This window comes from Anopheles cruzii, chromosome 3, assembly GCF_943734635.1.
Source record: "Anopheles cruzii chromosome 3, idAnoCruzAS_RS32_06, whole genome shotgun sequence".
Lineage (NCBI taxonomy): Eukaryota > Metazoa > Arthropoda > Insecta > Diptera > Culicidae > Anopheles > Anopheles cruzii.
In genome coordinates, this window is record NC_069145.1 from 5,476,110 (window position 1) to 5,492,785 (window position 16,676).

The 16,676-nt window shown below is 41.7% G+C and overlaps 3 protein-coding genes across 3 annotated transcripts; all 3 read left to right on the forward strand.

Annotated features, from left to right (window-relative positions):
- The first annotated feature begins 1,305 nt into the window (after positions 1–1,305).
- Positions 1,306–3,482, forward strand: LOC128275274 (fatty acid hydroxylase domain-containing protein 2-like). The gene is made up of 3 exons (XM_053013723.1): positions 1,306–1,441; positions 2,589–3,222; positions 3,341–3,482. Exons 1-3 carry the CDS (start codon positions 1,306–1,308, stop codon positions 3,480–3,482), a joined length of 912 nt encoding a protein of 303 aa, XP_052869683.1.
- A 5,222-nt stretch (positions 3,483–8,704) lies between these two features.
- Positions 8,705–11,241, forward strand: LOC128275280 (fatty acid hydroxylase domain-containing protein 2-like). Its single transcript, XM_053013731.1, has 3 exons — positions 8,705–8,810; positions 10,348–10,981; positions 11,100–11,241. Exons 1-3 carry the CDS (start codon positions 8,705–8,707, stop codon positions 11,239–11,241), a joined length of 882 nt encoding a protein of 293 aa, XP_052869691.1.
- A 1,781-nt stretch (positions 11,242–13,022) lies between these two features.
- On the forward strand, positions 13,023–14,876 carry LOC128275283 (fatty acid hydroxylase domain-containing protein 2-like). Its single transcript, XM_053013735.1, has 4 exons — positions 13,023–13,026; positions 13,550–13,615; positions 13,710–14,346; positions 14,732–14,876. Exons 1-4 carry the CDS (start codon positions 13,023–13,025, stop codon positions 14,874–14,876), a joined length of 852 nt encoding a protein of 283 aa, XP_052869695.1.
- The last annotated feature ends 1,800 nt before the right edge of the window (positions 14,877–16,676 follow it).

The following is a 16,676-nucleotide window of genomic DNA, read 5'->3' on the forward strand; positions in this document are numbered from 1 at the left end:
CAAAGTTACTTTGTAACATCGTGCGTAAATTCGTTGTATGTATGGTAGTGTACATACGTCATTACAAAAATCGAGCCATGTATATTCGTATGTATTGTATATTATTGGACATGAACAGGATTATTCTGTCAGGATCAAAACGATCAACCTGTTACAAATAACACGTGTTCGATGGCCGATGGTTCGAAACGGAACTGCTGACGTAGATGTCCGAAAAACTCACAAGTTTCGCTGAAAAGGTAGCAGTGATCATGAAAAAAGGCTACATCGGTTGCCCCCTAATAAACATCGGAGTCAGCAACACAGACGTACAGCGAAACGCCCATAGCAAAGGCCACCGCAGTAACCAAAAGCACACCATTTCCCATTCAACATATCCAAAGACAAGCAAGCGTAAGATTCACACCCGCACTAGCGAAAGGCAAGTAAACATGTGTTTGTGTAACATGTGTGTTATGTAAACAAAGTATGTGTGTAAGTTTTCTTCAGAGACTGGGTTTTGAATAAAATTAGAAATCTTGAAAATAGCAAAAGAAAACGGCGTTAAATTTCGGCGTTTGTCTTAAAGTATTAGTCTTAGTAATATTACCTGCACATTTTTGTTTTATCATGGGCTCATGATCACGATGCTTCGAAAAATATTGTTTAACATAGGTAAACCAATGTAACCATCATGTAAGAATTGGTTGAAAGTTCTTTTATAGATAAAATTTTGTTTCGGCTCACGAAGCATCTTCAAAACAACACCTAACGCACTTACTCACAGTTATTGGCAAATGAAAAAAGAAATTATCAGAGAGAGAGACTGAGAGTTTGCCTATTTCGGCAACAGTTAGCATTCCGCTAATGGCAATATGCAAAGCCTTAGTCGAGTCCCCCGATCGTTTTTATTATTACACAATAAACCCGTTTCTGGCTCGATTTTTGGTAGTGTAAAATTGATTTGTTCCTTTCCTACACGTAACATGGTTGGTTTTAGGGGAAGCAGGAAAGCAATTCAAAAGCAAGGGAGGCATTTTCATGGGAGAAAGAGTCTTTCTTCCTCCCATCCGTCCAAAATGTTTAGAAGCAACTGGTTTTGTTTGCTGCCGATACTATCAAAATTGTGATGTACTTAGATGACGGAATATTTTGAGTCGCTTGCCAGCCATCGTCGAAACAACAGTTTCAGTTCGTGGAATCCTATCTTGTTGATATAGCTTAACTCGCTTGTGACGATGGTAGAGCACTAAAACTGCATAAAAGAAAATTTTAAACAAACTTACAATCGATCGATTGTGAGACGAATTTTTGTGCGCAGTGAAAATGGATTATGTTTGGTTAAATTATACGACAGTGCCTACGACAACAAAATTGCACGCGGCCGCTACTGTAGATCATGAAACGAGTGTTAAACAAAATATTATTGAACGATCTTGGAACGCATTGCTCGATCTTATCGGTGGGTTTTGTTTGTGAATATTCAGTACGCTTAACATGCTTCATGATGAATCGTAGTGTTTTAAAACATAAACCTTGTGACATGAAGCAATATGATGATGCATTGTTTTACGTATTTCTTTTCTCGTCTCCAAATGGAATGGAAACACAGTTTTAAGTCACCGTTTCCGTTGCAGTTATTGATTCATTTGTCAGGAGTAGTAAAGTTTTGTCGTTCAAATTTTCAATTTTCCACACCGTCAAACGGATCGGTGTAAAAGCTCAAATGCATTTTCTTCTGCGCAAGCACGGTTCAAGACCAGGAAAAATGGAAAACTACGCTTGTCGTTCGAAAGCACCCTGCGGAAAGCTCGATTGAAATGTTTCTTTTGACGCCATTCGAAGCGTTTCATCGTGAAACGTTGTGACATGAAAACTGGTGCTTAACGAACTTGCTAACATGAAGATGATCCCCAGTGAACTTTTTACTATTTGCATACTTAAGTCTCTCGTGGGTAGAATCAATCAAACACATTGTGATAAATACTGATACTTTTAGCATCATAGTCGCTTTACTTCGTAGCGTTTAAGGCCTGTGGCGTTTGCTTTCGATTTCGACCACGTTTTCAATAAGCATCAATAAAGACGTTTGACTGACCGAATGAACACCCAAACCAGCTATCACCGGAACAATTGTTGAAATCGTAGACCAGTCTTTAACCAGAGCTCTGGCCAGACAGGTGTTCAATCACAGCAAAACTTTGCTGTGCGTGATAAGATATCGTAAAACAATTTCTGCAAATTCACAGAACCAGTGAATGTTTGTGAAGAAATGGATCACGCATTGGCAGATAAAGCGACAGTGAATCTAACGATAGAATCATGTGCGGAGCAGATCGTAGACCACGAAACAAATACTTGGCAAAACTTTGCTGAACGATCATGGAATACTTTGTTGGATGTGACCGGTGCGGTTGATTTGTTATTTTTATTTCAGTATCTTGTTGTATAAACAAGTTTCAGTTTTTAATATAATGTGCAGCCTAACTCAGAACAAACTTCTACAGCAGTACATTTGAGAATACTTAGGGTTTAGCGTGGAGATTAATTGTGTCACACACTCCGTTCAAAAATCATTCCGTATGTTTGTCTCTACTATCACTTATCAGGCGATGATCCAGACATGCTGTACGTTTGGTACTTATCCATTTACACCTACGGACTGTACTGGACCTTGGGAGGACTTTTCTTAACGATGGACCTCACGAACCGGCCCAAGTTCATGCGCAAGTACAAAACGCAACCAGGGACCCACGAACCGTTAGAATGGGAACGCTTCAAGCAGCTCGTCAAAACGGTCGTCTTCAACCAGATCTTTCTAGGCTTCCCAGTTACGTACGCCGCGTATCACGGTAGCAAAATGTTCATCACCATGCCGGATGTTCGCGTTGTGCCGTCGTTGGTTGAGTTTTTGCGCGATATGATCATCTGCATTCTGGCGTGGGAAACATCAGCCTACTACTCCCACCGGATGTTCCATAGTCGCCGCTTTTATCAGCGATTCCACAAACTGCACCACGAATGGCGAGCGCCAGTGGCTGTGACAGGGATGTACGTTACTCCGTTTGAATTTCTGCTTAGTGGCATGCTGCCGGTGTTCCTTGGTCCGGCAATTACGAGATGTCGTCTGTTCACAACCGTCCTGTGGGTAACGTTCGTTATGTGGGATACCATCGGAGATCACTCCGGTTACCACCTACCATTTTTGAGTAGCTCTGAGGCTCACGACTATCATCACCAAAAGTAAGTAGCTTGAGTATTTGTTATTAAACATGTTACTTTTGAAGCACGCTTTATGGTACGTTATGAAAAACCACGAACATCTCACCTCATAAACGATTTTCCCATTTTATCTTTACAGTTTCAACCAGTGCTACGGAAATTTTGGATTGTACGATCATCTCCATGGTACCAACGACGAGTTTCGGAAAAGAAAACAATACCAAAGAGACCATCGAATTTTCAGCTTCAAATCTGCCAGGGAGCTTGTACCGGACAAATAGTGTAAGTGCGAAACTCGATTAGTGATTTAACATTTTCATAAACGTTATCTTAAGGCAACCATTATCATTCTTGTAATAGTGCATGATTATTAAGCCTTTTTTTTGTGTCATGCCTACCTTATGGCTTTTTTTTTTTAATTATGACAGCTGTGATGTTACGCGACGTTTGTAGTACACACCATGATTGCCCGTCGCAGGATCGCCTACTTTTCGCGCGAACCTTTCACGTTGCATACCGAATCGCAGAGATCAAGGGTTCCTTAGATCAAAGCGCTTCAAATGTATCAAAATCGCTTCACAAACTTTGTCAATATCAAAAACCTTATTGGCCTCATAAAACAACACTTTTATAAGGCCACAACAACAACCTCCTTAGATTCGTAAGTCTCAACTGTATAGCTTTAAGCAACCAGGTCTAATACATATATAAATTATTATTATTATTATCTATATATATAAAAACGAAGTTCTGTCCGTGTGTCCCTTATAGACTCCGAAACTACTGGACCGATTGACTCGAAATTTGGTATACAAGTGAACGGTTAGAATGGTTAGAACGAATAAAAATGGAAGAATCTGATAATTGGTTAGTAATTCGTAAATGATTGGTAAGGGGCAATTACACATGTTATTGGAGTCTTTCGCTTAGGACGCGTGGAATGAAATCAATATTCGGGCGCGTTTTATATAACGCGTTTTTTCGTTATTTCGATGAACGGGTTAACAATCAGCGTAAATCAGAATTAAAGGGTTAAAGAGTTCCGTGTCTTATCGCGGACGCGTTCGAATCCAAAAAAAGGACGTTCGTTGCTGACTCCTAGGCGTTTATACCGGGACGACCGATTCCTGGCGCCTAGGCCGATCGGGCAAAGGACATTCATCCGATCGGCCCAGATGAGAGGCCACGAGAGAAGAAGCGAGATCGCTCTCCGGCGCAGGTGCAAAGTTGGTGGAGCGGGCTCTGGTGGCCGATAGCGCAATCGTACCGACAGTTAAGCGTGCGGCGAACTCGTCGCCCGCTTATCGAACACATGTTTTCCAGCATATCTAAAGCACTAAATCTCTCCTTTATCTTCGATGTGTAAAACGACTAAACGGTAATGAATTTTAAACTATGGAATGTGTGCACCGAACCGTGTACGGCAGGTGGAAAATCACTGAAGCTTACAGTCTGGATATGTTAAAAGCGTCATTATACGCTCTCACGTATTACAATTCTAAGAGACGAATGTGCCCAACACCTCAAAGTCTCTATAATACAAAAGAAAAAAAAACGTATTACAATTAAAACACACCGTCGGCGTCTTGGTGGATAAGCTGTGAGCCCACTTGTCATGTCAAAGTTACTTCGAATAAGCGAAACTTCAAAATTAGCGTTACTTCAAAGCGAATAAAGTTTTTAAATAAGTTTTTTCGATGAACGTTTTTCTCTTAGCCGACTGATTCAAACTAGTCGGTGCGTCTTTATTCATATCACTTCATATCACTTCATACCACCATACCACTTCATGTTTATATGGTATAACACAGATGCCAAAGTTGTTACAAGCTGGGGTGAAATTACTCGATTTCTAACAGTTTTCGCCCAGTCGTTCGCCCTGCTCGTCAACCAGTGTGAAAGGTCCTAAGACGTAACGCTCCGCTCGTTAAGTTATGCAGGTAATGTGTTTAGGCCTTCAATGTAATGAATTTTAAACTATGGAATGCGTGCAAAGAACCGTATACGGCAGGTGAAAAATCACTGAAGCTTACGGTCTTGATATGCGAACCGCGTAATGAAACATTATAGCGACAATTAAAACATACTGGTGGCGTCTTGGTGGATAAGCCCGTGAGCCCACTTCTCATGTCGAAGTAACTTCGAATAAGCGAAACATCAACCTTAGCGATACTTCAAGGCGAATAAACATCGGAGTCATCAACACCGCAATAAAGCGGAACGCCCATAGCAAAGGCCACCGCAGCAACGAAAAGCACAGCATTGCCCTCATTGTTCCGCAACATATCCAAAGAAAAGGAAGCGGAAGCGTCACACCCGCACTGGCGAAAAGCTCGAAAAATGCAAAATCTGGGTGTAAATTTTTTTCACAAACTGGGGTTTGAATAAAATTAGAAATTTTGAAAGAACCAAAAGAAACTTTTTCTCGTCAAGAGACGTCAAAAACGGAAAACTTTTGCCTAACTTTTGAATTTATCTTAAATTTATCAATTGTCTTAAAGCATTATTTGCAGATTTTTGTTTTATCATGTGCTCATGATCACGATGCTGCACGAAAGCACGACGGTGCATGCTGCATGGATTTGAAGCACGAAAGAAGGATGTAACTAGGAAGCACCGGCGTAGGAAGTAGTGTAGTGTGGAGCATTTAGAGTGGAATCAAACGATGTAATCCATCGCACGAAGTGATACTACCGCTGGGAGCACTAAAGAGAAAATAGAAAACCGTAAGCAGTTTTCACTTTTGCCTGTACGCTGCGTTTTTCGTGCAGTTTGCTTTTGGCCGGGCTAACCAGTGCTTAAAAACGATTGAAAAGCCATCGATAGGGCACATTAGGAAGTCATCAGCAACTAGTTTCTTCGCCTCCCATTCCGTACGCAATCGGTTGGTTTATGAAATATTGAACATGAAATAATATTTTCGAAGCATCATGTAACAGTCAGCGTGTTTTAAGTAATGAAATGCATACATGTTTTCTGAGTAAATGATAACAGTCGAGTAAACAATGAATAGTTCATTGTTCGCACAAGCAAACAAAACTTAATTGTATTTTTAGCTCATTTTGTCAAAATGTCAGCCCATCTAAGGTAACAATCAATTTAAAAGTTTAGTAGCTAACGCAATAGAGTCTGAAAACGATTGCTTCCGTAAATTGCTTTTCGTAAACGTTTGTTAAATACATTGACAAGTAGATTGTCATTTTGAATGAAATAGAGCTAAAAAAAGGTTTCTTTATTTTTCTTCTCACTAATGTTTAACATGAAAACACGTAAATTCAACATCATCTTCTATTCTTCAGTCTTTGTCTGACACTCGATGCGAACGGTCCTATTTTTGGCCTGTCGGCTCTGTGCCGGTGCAACGAGTTCAACGGTGCCGGCAGCGCATAGCGCAAGAAGTGAAAAAGTGAAAAAGTGAAAAAGTGAAAAATGACATTTTCTGGCGTTTAAAATGAAGAACGCGCAGAATATAGAAACTGTTAAGTGTCGGTAAGTATAGAACGCGCAGAAAATAGGAACTTTTTAAATGTTCGTAAATATAGAGTGTGCAGAAAATAATAACATTTAAGAGTTGGAAAATGAAAAATACGCCGAAAATAGAAGCATTCCAAGTATTAGAAAATGAAAGAATGCAGAGGACAGGAACTTTTAAGTTTCTGGGAAAGGGAACAGTGAGAAGAAAGTGCCTTATTTTCACACTCTTAAATAACAAAAAGTAGCGTCAGGGCCCAAGATCCCAAGAGCGCGAGAGTGTGTGAGTAGAAAAAACGGAAAAAGAAAAGGCTGTGAGACAAACTGTGAAACCCCGCGTGTGAGAAAGACCCGCGGCAAACCGCTACAAGTTAGAGCAGTGGTCTCAAACTCGCGGCCCGCGGAGTATATAATGACGTTATGCCAGTCAGGATAGTCAACAATAAATCACAAAAAAATACTTCTTGTCGGTTCAGCTGCCGGCACAGAAGTGACCGATACGATTTGTTTCAAATCCAAACCAAATCAGGGTGCGTAAAATTTAATGAAAAAACATTTTCTTTATGTGATGCGGCCCTCTGACTAGCTGTTGCTTTCCACTGCGGCCCGTTGACTAGCTGTTACTTTCCAATGCGGCGCACATGCTAATATGAGTTTGAGACCAATGCTATAAATGCAAAATCTGTGTGTAAATTTTCTTCACAAACTGGGTTTTGAATCAAATTAGAACTCTTGAAAATTCTTCTTCTTCTTCTTTGGCGCTTCAACCGCTGCGCGGTCTTGGCCTGCACCAGCGACAATGTTAATCTCTGATGCTCTTCTCTATAACGGATCGTTTTTACGGACAGCTGTGTTAGCCCCGCTCCAACCCTCGTGTTACGTCGTATTATTATTAGTATTCGTAGTATTATTATTTGGCCTTCCGTCTTACGACATGGCCTGACTAACAAAACCTCTCCAGTTGGCTCGGTTCCTGGTCGCCGCGCCAGATCTGGTCCACCTGGTCAAACCACCTTGCTCGTTGGGCCCCTGGTCGTCTTTGCCCTACCGGGTTTGAGGCGAACACCATCTTCGCAGGGGCGCAGTAGTCGGGCATTCTTGCAACATGCCCTGCCGAACGTATCCGTCCGGCTTTAACCACCTTCTGGATACTGGGTTCGCCGTAGAGTTGCGCGAGCTCGTGGTTCATCCTTCATCCATCCCTGTTACTCAAAATATGATTGAACGATCTTGGAACGCATTGCTCGATTTTATCGGTGGGTTTTATTTGTGCATATACAGTACACTTAACATGCTTCATGCTGAAGCGGGTTTACAAGTGTTAGTAGATCGTAGTAGATCGAAATAGATCGGAAACATAAACCTTGTAAGATGAAGCATTATGGTGATGCATTGTTTTACGTATTTCTTTTCTCGTCTCCAAATGGAATGGAAACACAGTCTTAAGTCACCGTTTCCGTTGCAGTTATTGGCAAATGAAAAAAAAACATTATCAGAGAGAGAGACTCAAAGAGTTTGCCTATTTCGGCAACAGTTAGCATTCCGCTAATGGCAATATGCAAAGCCTTAGTCGAGTCCCCCGATCGTTTTTATTATTACACAATAAACCCGTTTCTGGCTCGATTTTTGGTAGTGTAAAATTGATTTGTTCCTTTCCTACACGTAACATGGTTGGTTTTAGGGGAGGCAGGAAAGCAATTCAAAAGCAAGGGAGGCATTTTCATGGGAGAAAGAGTCTTTCTTCCTCCCATCCGTCCAAAATGTTTAGAAGCAACTGGTTTTCTTTCCTGCCGATTCTCTCAAAATAGTGATGCAGATGACGGAATGTTTTGAGTCGCTTGCCAGACATCGTCGAAACAACAGTTTCAGTTCGTGGAATCCTATCTTGTTGATATAGCTTAACTCGCTTGTGACGATGGTAGAGCACTAAAACTGCATAAAAGAAAATTTTAAACAAACTTACGACCGATCGGCTGTGAGACGAATTTTGTGCGCAGTGAAAATGGATTATGTTTGGTTAAATTATACGACAATGAATACGACAACAAAATTGCACGCGGCCGCTACTGTAGATCATGAAACGAGTGTTAAACAAAATATTATTGAACGATCTTGGAACGCATTGCTCGATCTTATCGGTGGGTTTTGTTTGTGAATATTCAGTACGCTTAACATGCTTCATGATGAATCGTAGTGTTTTAAAACATAAACCTTGTGACATGAAGCAATATGATGATGCATTGTTTTACGTATTTCTTTTCTCGTCTCCAAATGGAATGGAAACACAGTTTTAAGTCACCGTTTCCGTTGCAGTTATTGATTCATTTGTAAGGAGTAGTAAAGTTTTGTCGTTCAAATTTTCAATTTTCCACACCGTCAAACGGATCGGTGTAAAAGCTCAAATGCATTTTCTTCTGCGCAAACACGGTTCAAGACCAGGAAAAATGGAAAACTACGCTTGTCGTTCGAAAGCACCCTGACGGAAACCTCGATTGAAATGTTTCTTGTGACGCCATTCGAAGCGTTTCATCGTGAAACGTTGTGACATGAAAACTGGTGCTTAACGAACTTGATAACATGAAGAAGATCCCCAGTGAACTTTTTACTATTTGCATACTTAAGTCTCTCGTGGGTAGAATCAATCAAACACATTGTGATAAATACTGATACTTTTAGCATCATAGTCGCTTTACTTCGTAGCGTTTAAGGCCTGTGGCGTTTGCTTTCGATTTCGACCACGTTTTCAATAAGCATCAATAAAAACGTTTTATATATTTATTAGAATCATCCTACGGGCCAGCAGGCTTAATAGGAGAATATATAAGACAAGGTACAAGTTTCGCTTAAAACTATACATACTTGGACGTCACAGATTGTAGGGTCACAAATCAGACGCAAACGCAACCGAACGAATATGCTGACGAAACACGCTTACAGATTGGTCAAAGTCGTAACAATGGTACACCTGATTGAACCTGGTTGACATGAAGTTTAAAGGGCTAAACTGCCCGAATCTGGTCGCCTGCGTTGGCACAGTTAGAAACGAGTAATTCCTTAGAACTCTCGACGGCGCAGAAATGTTGAGTAATGAGAGAAGCACCGGAGAGTCAATGTTGTGACTGATGAGGCTAGCCACGAAACAACATTGCGCGATGTTGATATGTTTGATTGACCGAATGAACACCCAAACCAGCTATCACCGGAACAATTGTTGAAATCGTAGACCAGTCTTTAACCAGAGCTCTGGCCAGGCAGGTGTTCAATCACAGCAAAACTTTGCTGTGCGTGATAAGATATCGTAAAACAATTTCTGCAAATTCGCAGAACCAGTGAATGTTTGTGAAGAAATGGATCACGCATTGGCAGATAAAGAGACAGTGAATCTAACGATAGAATCATGTGCGGAGCAGATAGTAGACTACGAAACAAATACTTGGCAAAACTTTGCTGAACGATCATGGAATACTTTGTTGGATGTTACCGGTGCGGTTGATTTGTTGTTTTTATTTCAATATCTTGTTGTTTAAACAAGATTTTTATTCAGAAGAGATTATTCAGAACAAACTTGTGCAGCAGTACATTTGAGAATACTTGGGGTTTAGAGTGGAGATTAATTGTGTCACAAACTCCGTTCAAAAATCATTCCATGTGTTTGTCTCTACTATCACTTATCAGGCGATGATCCAGACATGCTGTACGTTTGGTACTTATCCATTTACACCTACGGACTGTTCTGGACCTTGGGAGGACTTTTCTTAACGATGGACCTCACGAACCGGCCCAAGTTCATGCGCAAGTACAAAACGCAACCAGGAACCCACGAACCGTTAGAATGGGAACGCTTCAAGCAGCTCGTCAAAACGGTCGTCTTCAACCAGATCCTTCTAGGCTTCCCAGTTACGTACGCCGCGTATCACGGTAGCAAAATGTTCATCACCATGCCGGATGTTCGCGTTGTGCCGTCGTTGGTTGAGTTTTTGCGCGATATGATCATCTGCATTCTGGCGTGGGAAACATCAGCCTACTATTCCCACCGGATGTTCCATAGTCGCCGCTTTTATCAGCGATTCCACAAACTGCACCACGAATGGCGAGCGCCAGTGGCTGTGACAGGGATGTACGTTACTCCGCTTGAATTTCTGTTGAGCGGCCTGCTGCCGGTGTACCTTGGTCCGGCAATTACGAGATGTCGTCTGTTCACAACCGTCCTGTGGGTAACGTTCGTTATGTGGGATACCATCGGAGATCACTCCGGTTATCACCTACCATTCTTGGGTAGCTCTGAGGCTCACGACTATCATCACCAAAAGTAAGTAGCTTGAATATTTGTCATTAAACATGTTACTTTTGAAGTATTCTTTATGGAACGTTATGAAAAACCGTCAACATCTCCTATCGTAAACGATTTTCTCATTTTATCTTTACAGTTTCAACCAATGCTACGGAAATTATGGATTGTACGATCATCTCCATGGTACCAACGACGAGTTTCGGAAAAGAAAACAATACCAAAGAGACCATCGAATTTTCAGCTTCAAATCTGCCAGGGAGCTTGTACCGGACAAATAGCTTAAGTGCGAAACTCGATTAGTGATTCAACATTTTTATCAACGTTATCTTAAGGCAAAACTAAAACTTAAGGTTTAGCGACGGGTGCATACTTGAAACATTTATCTTATCTTTCCAACACTTTTTATCCGGCGATTAGTTGATAACAGCCTGTTGGAAAGAATTTCTTATGCTTAGATTTTTGCAGTTATAACCTTTCGTATTTTATGCAAATTTATCACCGATGTCACAATCAAACACGTTTTGATCCCGCGGCGACCTAGAGCCCCCGCAAGTTAGGCAAGCCTAACGTTGGCCTTAACCGTTCGCTGCCAAACTCTCGCCAGGATGAACAGTAGATGATTATTCAGACTTTTTTTTGTGTCATACCTACCTGGTTTTCTTGTTTTTTTTAATAATTAGGATTGTTACGACACGTTTGATCGCCCGTCGCTGGATCGCCTACTTTTCATGCGAATCTTTCACGTTGCATAACGCTTCGCAGAGATCAACATAGTGGGTTCCTTAGATCAAAGCACTTCAAATGTATCGAAATCGCTTCACAAACTTTCTCAATATCAAAAACCCTGTTGGCCTTATAAAACAACACTTTCGCTAAGCTTGCTAAGCTATTAAAAAACTCCAACCAAACCGTATGATTTTTATTGTTCAAGAAAGAGAAATTTTAATTATGGCCGTGTAAAGATGTGATTTTTGTTACCTTTTGATTTATTCTGTACCACTGCGTGCCGAGGAATAGAGAGTGTTTTGAGCAAAACACCTCTTTTTATAACGTACTTTTATTTTATAACGCACTGGGCATGACCCTAATAGCATCTAAGTCATAAACTAAACCAACACACGCACACTACACAATTTTCCCAAAGCGGATGTATAGTTGCTGACTAAGCCCGGTAAAACTTATTGTTCACTTTTAGAAAGATTTGAAATTTTTTTTGACATTTTTGGTTATGAATTCCAGCAGTGTACGCATACACCTAACGCTCATGTCTGCACACTTTCTTTGTATTTAATTCATAAAAATTTATTTCGTGATATTAGTAAAACCACTTGAGGCTGAACGAATAGAGTGTGATAGCAAACAAAATATGTTTCCAAAATAATTGTGTTTAAATTAGAATTCGCATAAAAACATTAACATTCAAAAACGGTTCACAACAACAGCACCAACAGACACGAAATTTGTCAAATGTCTTTGGATAAAGCCGCACAGCAAAGGTTGTTGTTTATTGTTTAAAAAAGCTGTTGATTGTTCATAGAACTCGAAATAAGCAAAACATTATAAATAATAAAACTCTTTCAAAAAACAAATAAAAACATCTTGTAAGTGCATTTTACAACAATGTCTCAACAGTGTACTCATGGCGTGCGCGTCAGTAATGCTAAAGAATTCAGGCGAAGAAAGTGTAGAAATAATAGCCGAAACCATCTAGATTTCGTGAACATTTGGAAATTACTTTTTCAATTGTTGGCCCACACCTCGCATTCGCAAACGCTCGTTACATCGCGCAATTGTGTATTCGTTTCGAGCCTAAAGGGGGGTATAACGGGCACATGCTACACACACCCTTTGTACAGAACCTTCCAACAGTTTTTTGAATTTACTTCCGTCCGAACCTCTGCACCCGTGGAATAGTTTCCAACGTCCACATAAGGTAAACAACACAATATTTACCGTTGACATCACTTTGAGCTTTTCGTCTAAACGTCCTCACATTCTACGCAGCCAACCACCTTCACCTTCACTACCGGATCTTCGCACCTTAGATCAAACAGCCAAGATGGGTAGGATTTGATCACCTCGTAACGTGGTGGCAAAATGCAGTCACCGTGAGCTCTGCCTAGGTTCAAACCGAGCCAAGGTCGGTTTACCATAATGTGCCCAATTTGAACCACTGACCGACCAAACGGCAATAGGTAAAGACAATTTACCGGCATGCAAACCGAAAAGAAGGGGCAAGTGTTCACATGTGCCACACTTAACATCGTTGTTGGCGGTGGACACCGTTGAGTCGCTCGCAGTATAGCGCACGCACAACAACTAGGGCTGAAGAACTGTCCCAAAGTTACCGAGTGGAATTAGCCATGGAATGGATCTTTAACGAGCCGTTAGTGAGCAATTAAATTAAGTGGGAAAACTAAAGCAAGTCCGGTACGGTGCACCTGGAGCGCGATATAAGCTCAAGTCAAAGTTTGACGTTTCGAATGTGAAGTAAACAGTTGAGCAGCGTAGTGAAAATGAATTACTTAGGTTTTTACGAATCGCCTGTGAATCTAACGGTTGAATCATTCCCGCAACGGTTGCTAGACCATCGAGGGAACTGTTCGCAAAATGTGCTCGAACGATCGTGGAACGCACTACTAGATGTGATTGGTATGTTGGGCGCTATCAAAGGATTCGTTGATTACGTTCCTATTACGAAGGTCTTTGGGTGATCCAACTGGTTCTGCTTTGCCATCCCTGCTAGGCGATGATCCGGATACACTGTACGTGTGGTACTTGACGATCTACTCCTACGGGCTGTTTTGGACTGTCGGTGGGCTGTTCGTGCTGATGGATCTCACCAATCGGCCCAAGTTCCTGCGGAAGTACAAAACCCAAAGGGGTGCCAATGAGCCGCTCGACTGGGACCGCTTCAGGCAGCTCGTCCAAACGGTGCTCTTTAACCAGATCGTGTTCGCCATTCCGAGCACGTATGCTGTGTACCATGGCAGGAAGCTTTTCTCCGATGTCATACCGGACGTGCGGGTGCTGCCCTCGTTAGACGAAGTTCTGCGCGACATGTTCGTGTGCATGACTTGTTGGGAAATTGGCTTCTATTACACGCATCGGCTGTTCCACACCAGCTACTTTTATCAACGATTCCACAAGAAGCACCACGAATGGCGCTCGCCGGTGGCACTGTCGGCCATGTATGCACATCCGTTCGAGCTGGTGCTCAGCGATCTGCTGCCCGTGTATCTTGGTCCAGCCATTATGAAGTGTCACCTGTTTACGATGGTCATTTGGATGACCTTCGTCATGTGGGATACCCTCGGAGATCATTCCGGTTATCATCTACCCTTCTTGGGTAGCTCCGAATCGCACGACTACCACCACCTAACGTAAGTAAAAGAGGGTTGCGTTTGGGTATTTTTCACAAGTTAGGTCAGTATCACATCCAAAAATTGCAGAGGACTGAAGGCGACGATCCAGTTGATGGAGTAGTCGGTAATGCTCGCCGTTGTCACATAACTGATCGTGGCCGTGAGTTGGCGTGGTGTCAATAACCTGGCCAAATTGTTATAGAAAGTAATAGAAGATTACCACAGATCTCTGACCTCTGAATGTCTTCAACAAAGACAGGCATCACGCCTGAGTGCAACGTGCAACAGACCCAACAGACGTGGCTGACAAGATTTAGCGTTTTTGTGCCAAATTATCACACAGTTGTGACACAATTGGCGCTTTCTATTGCTCAAAATGTATTTTTCAATTCGCTCCTTGCAGATTTAATCAGTGCTACGGCAATTTCGGATGGTGCGATCGGCTGCATGGCACCAACGATGAGTTTCGTAAAAAAAAGCAATATCGGAGGCATTACCGAATATTCAGCTTCAAGTCCGCCAGGGAGCTTGTACCGACGAAGGAGTAAATGTTTGAACACAGTAATTGTTAAGTAAACCTTTAAAAAAATAACGTTTACTCGTTGACACACGGCTAACTATAGGCAATTGTTTACCGTTCGTTCTTCCTCGTGAGAATCTTCAACACAACAACATCTACCAAAGTTCATGCTAAATATCCATCATTTGTCGATTGAGGCAAAAAAAGACCTTTTTTACCGTCTTTATCGTTTGACCCGAACACTCCGCTGCATTTATTACCCCTCCTCCAACACGACGGTGTGTGCGGCGAAGGAAAGGGTTACACGTGAACGTGACAATTTCGGTGGGAGTGTTAGGGCAGAACTCTTTCGGATGTGGAGTGTTAAGGACGTGTCTCTTGTTTGATTCAGTGTTTAAATCAAAGAGTGATCTTAATGAAGCCTCGGGATGGAGTTCCCGCTTTCCGTTAATTTTGTGAACAATACGAACAGTTCCCTCCCAAGTGAGTCGCCATGCAGTGAGACAGTTGTGCACAGATCGAGCTTTATCGTTATCACTTGGACAACAACCATATACGTCCTCATAGCAGGATCGTGGACCTACCGCCGAGAATTAATACGTTCATTTAATTATTTTAATGGGAATTAACTGTTTCGACCGCCGTTTTTTGCCGCAGCTCCGGTGGTCTTCCGGAGGATGTTCAACATAAACTATCGAATTAGCGAACTGATGATCAAGTTAACTTTTTGCAAATAATGGCAAAAGAAAGCGTCATCAAGGGAAAACCGAAGTTGGGATGGCAGCACAATTTTGTGAACCATTCCAGTGTGGAATGCATCATGTGTCCGGCACGATACGATTGCTACCATCTGAGACCCTATCGTTTGGTTCTGGGCCCCAACAGGCTTCGGCTGACAGGAAAATATGTCAACATTTTGTGAGTCGCGCCAATGTGTCATAGTGTTTGGCGACAAAACGATGGCACATGGTGGTTTTTACACAAACCGAGACACCAAAGGTAAGGTTAAGGTAAGGTAACTTGAGGAGTTTATTGTGACCTCTGATAGCCATGCTGGGCGCCCGGTTGAAACTTTTCTTAAATTATCGAAGCGTTCTATTCAAAACATAACTTTTAATAAGCAAGAATGAATTTGCCAAAAAGGCGGCAAAATTTCTTTGGCGGTTTAAGTAATTCCGAATGCTATGAAGTGAACTGGAAGAACCGTAAAATTTATGTCGTTCTCCGCTAGTTTCAGGGCTACACGGTGTTCTTGAGAACTGATCGTTTCGCCAATTGCTCATCGCCGCTGTGGAACGGTTCTATTTAATTTTCGCTTATAGTGTTGAATATTCATGAACCTACACTGATTCTGTTTCTCGCCTGATCTCGCGCTGTTTTATGCCACAGCTTGAACGTCTTCTTCCTATTGTTCTACCGTACCCCGGTGGCGCCTCTGCGGTCGCAAAAACCATTGTGCAGTGTGATAAGATTCTAGGCATGTCTCCGACTGAGGTTATAAATCCACAACAAGGGTGCAAGGCTACCTACGAACTTGGCTAGCAGACCATGGCCTTCCACTAGCACCTTGCATGCGTCCAGACAACCCATACGGAAATAATATTTTTCCTCAATAATATCACATGCAAATACCTATACAACTCTATATATTAGGTAGTCTAAAAAGAAATCCATTATTTTTGCGTGTACTTCAAAACTTTTTTAAGATGGTTTAAATTGTTCCGATTTTCGTCAAATATGCACCGTTTTGTTGGAAAATTTGTTGTCTTTTCAAATAGGCTTCATAATGCCTCTCTTGTAAAAGGCTTAGTCGTTATTGGCGAAAAAC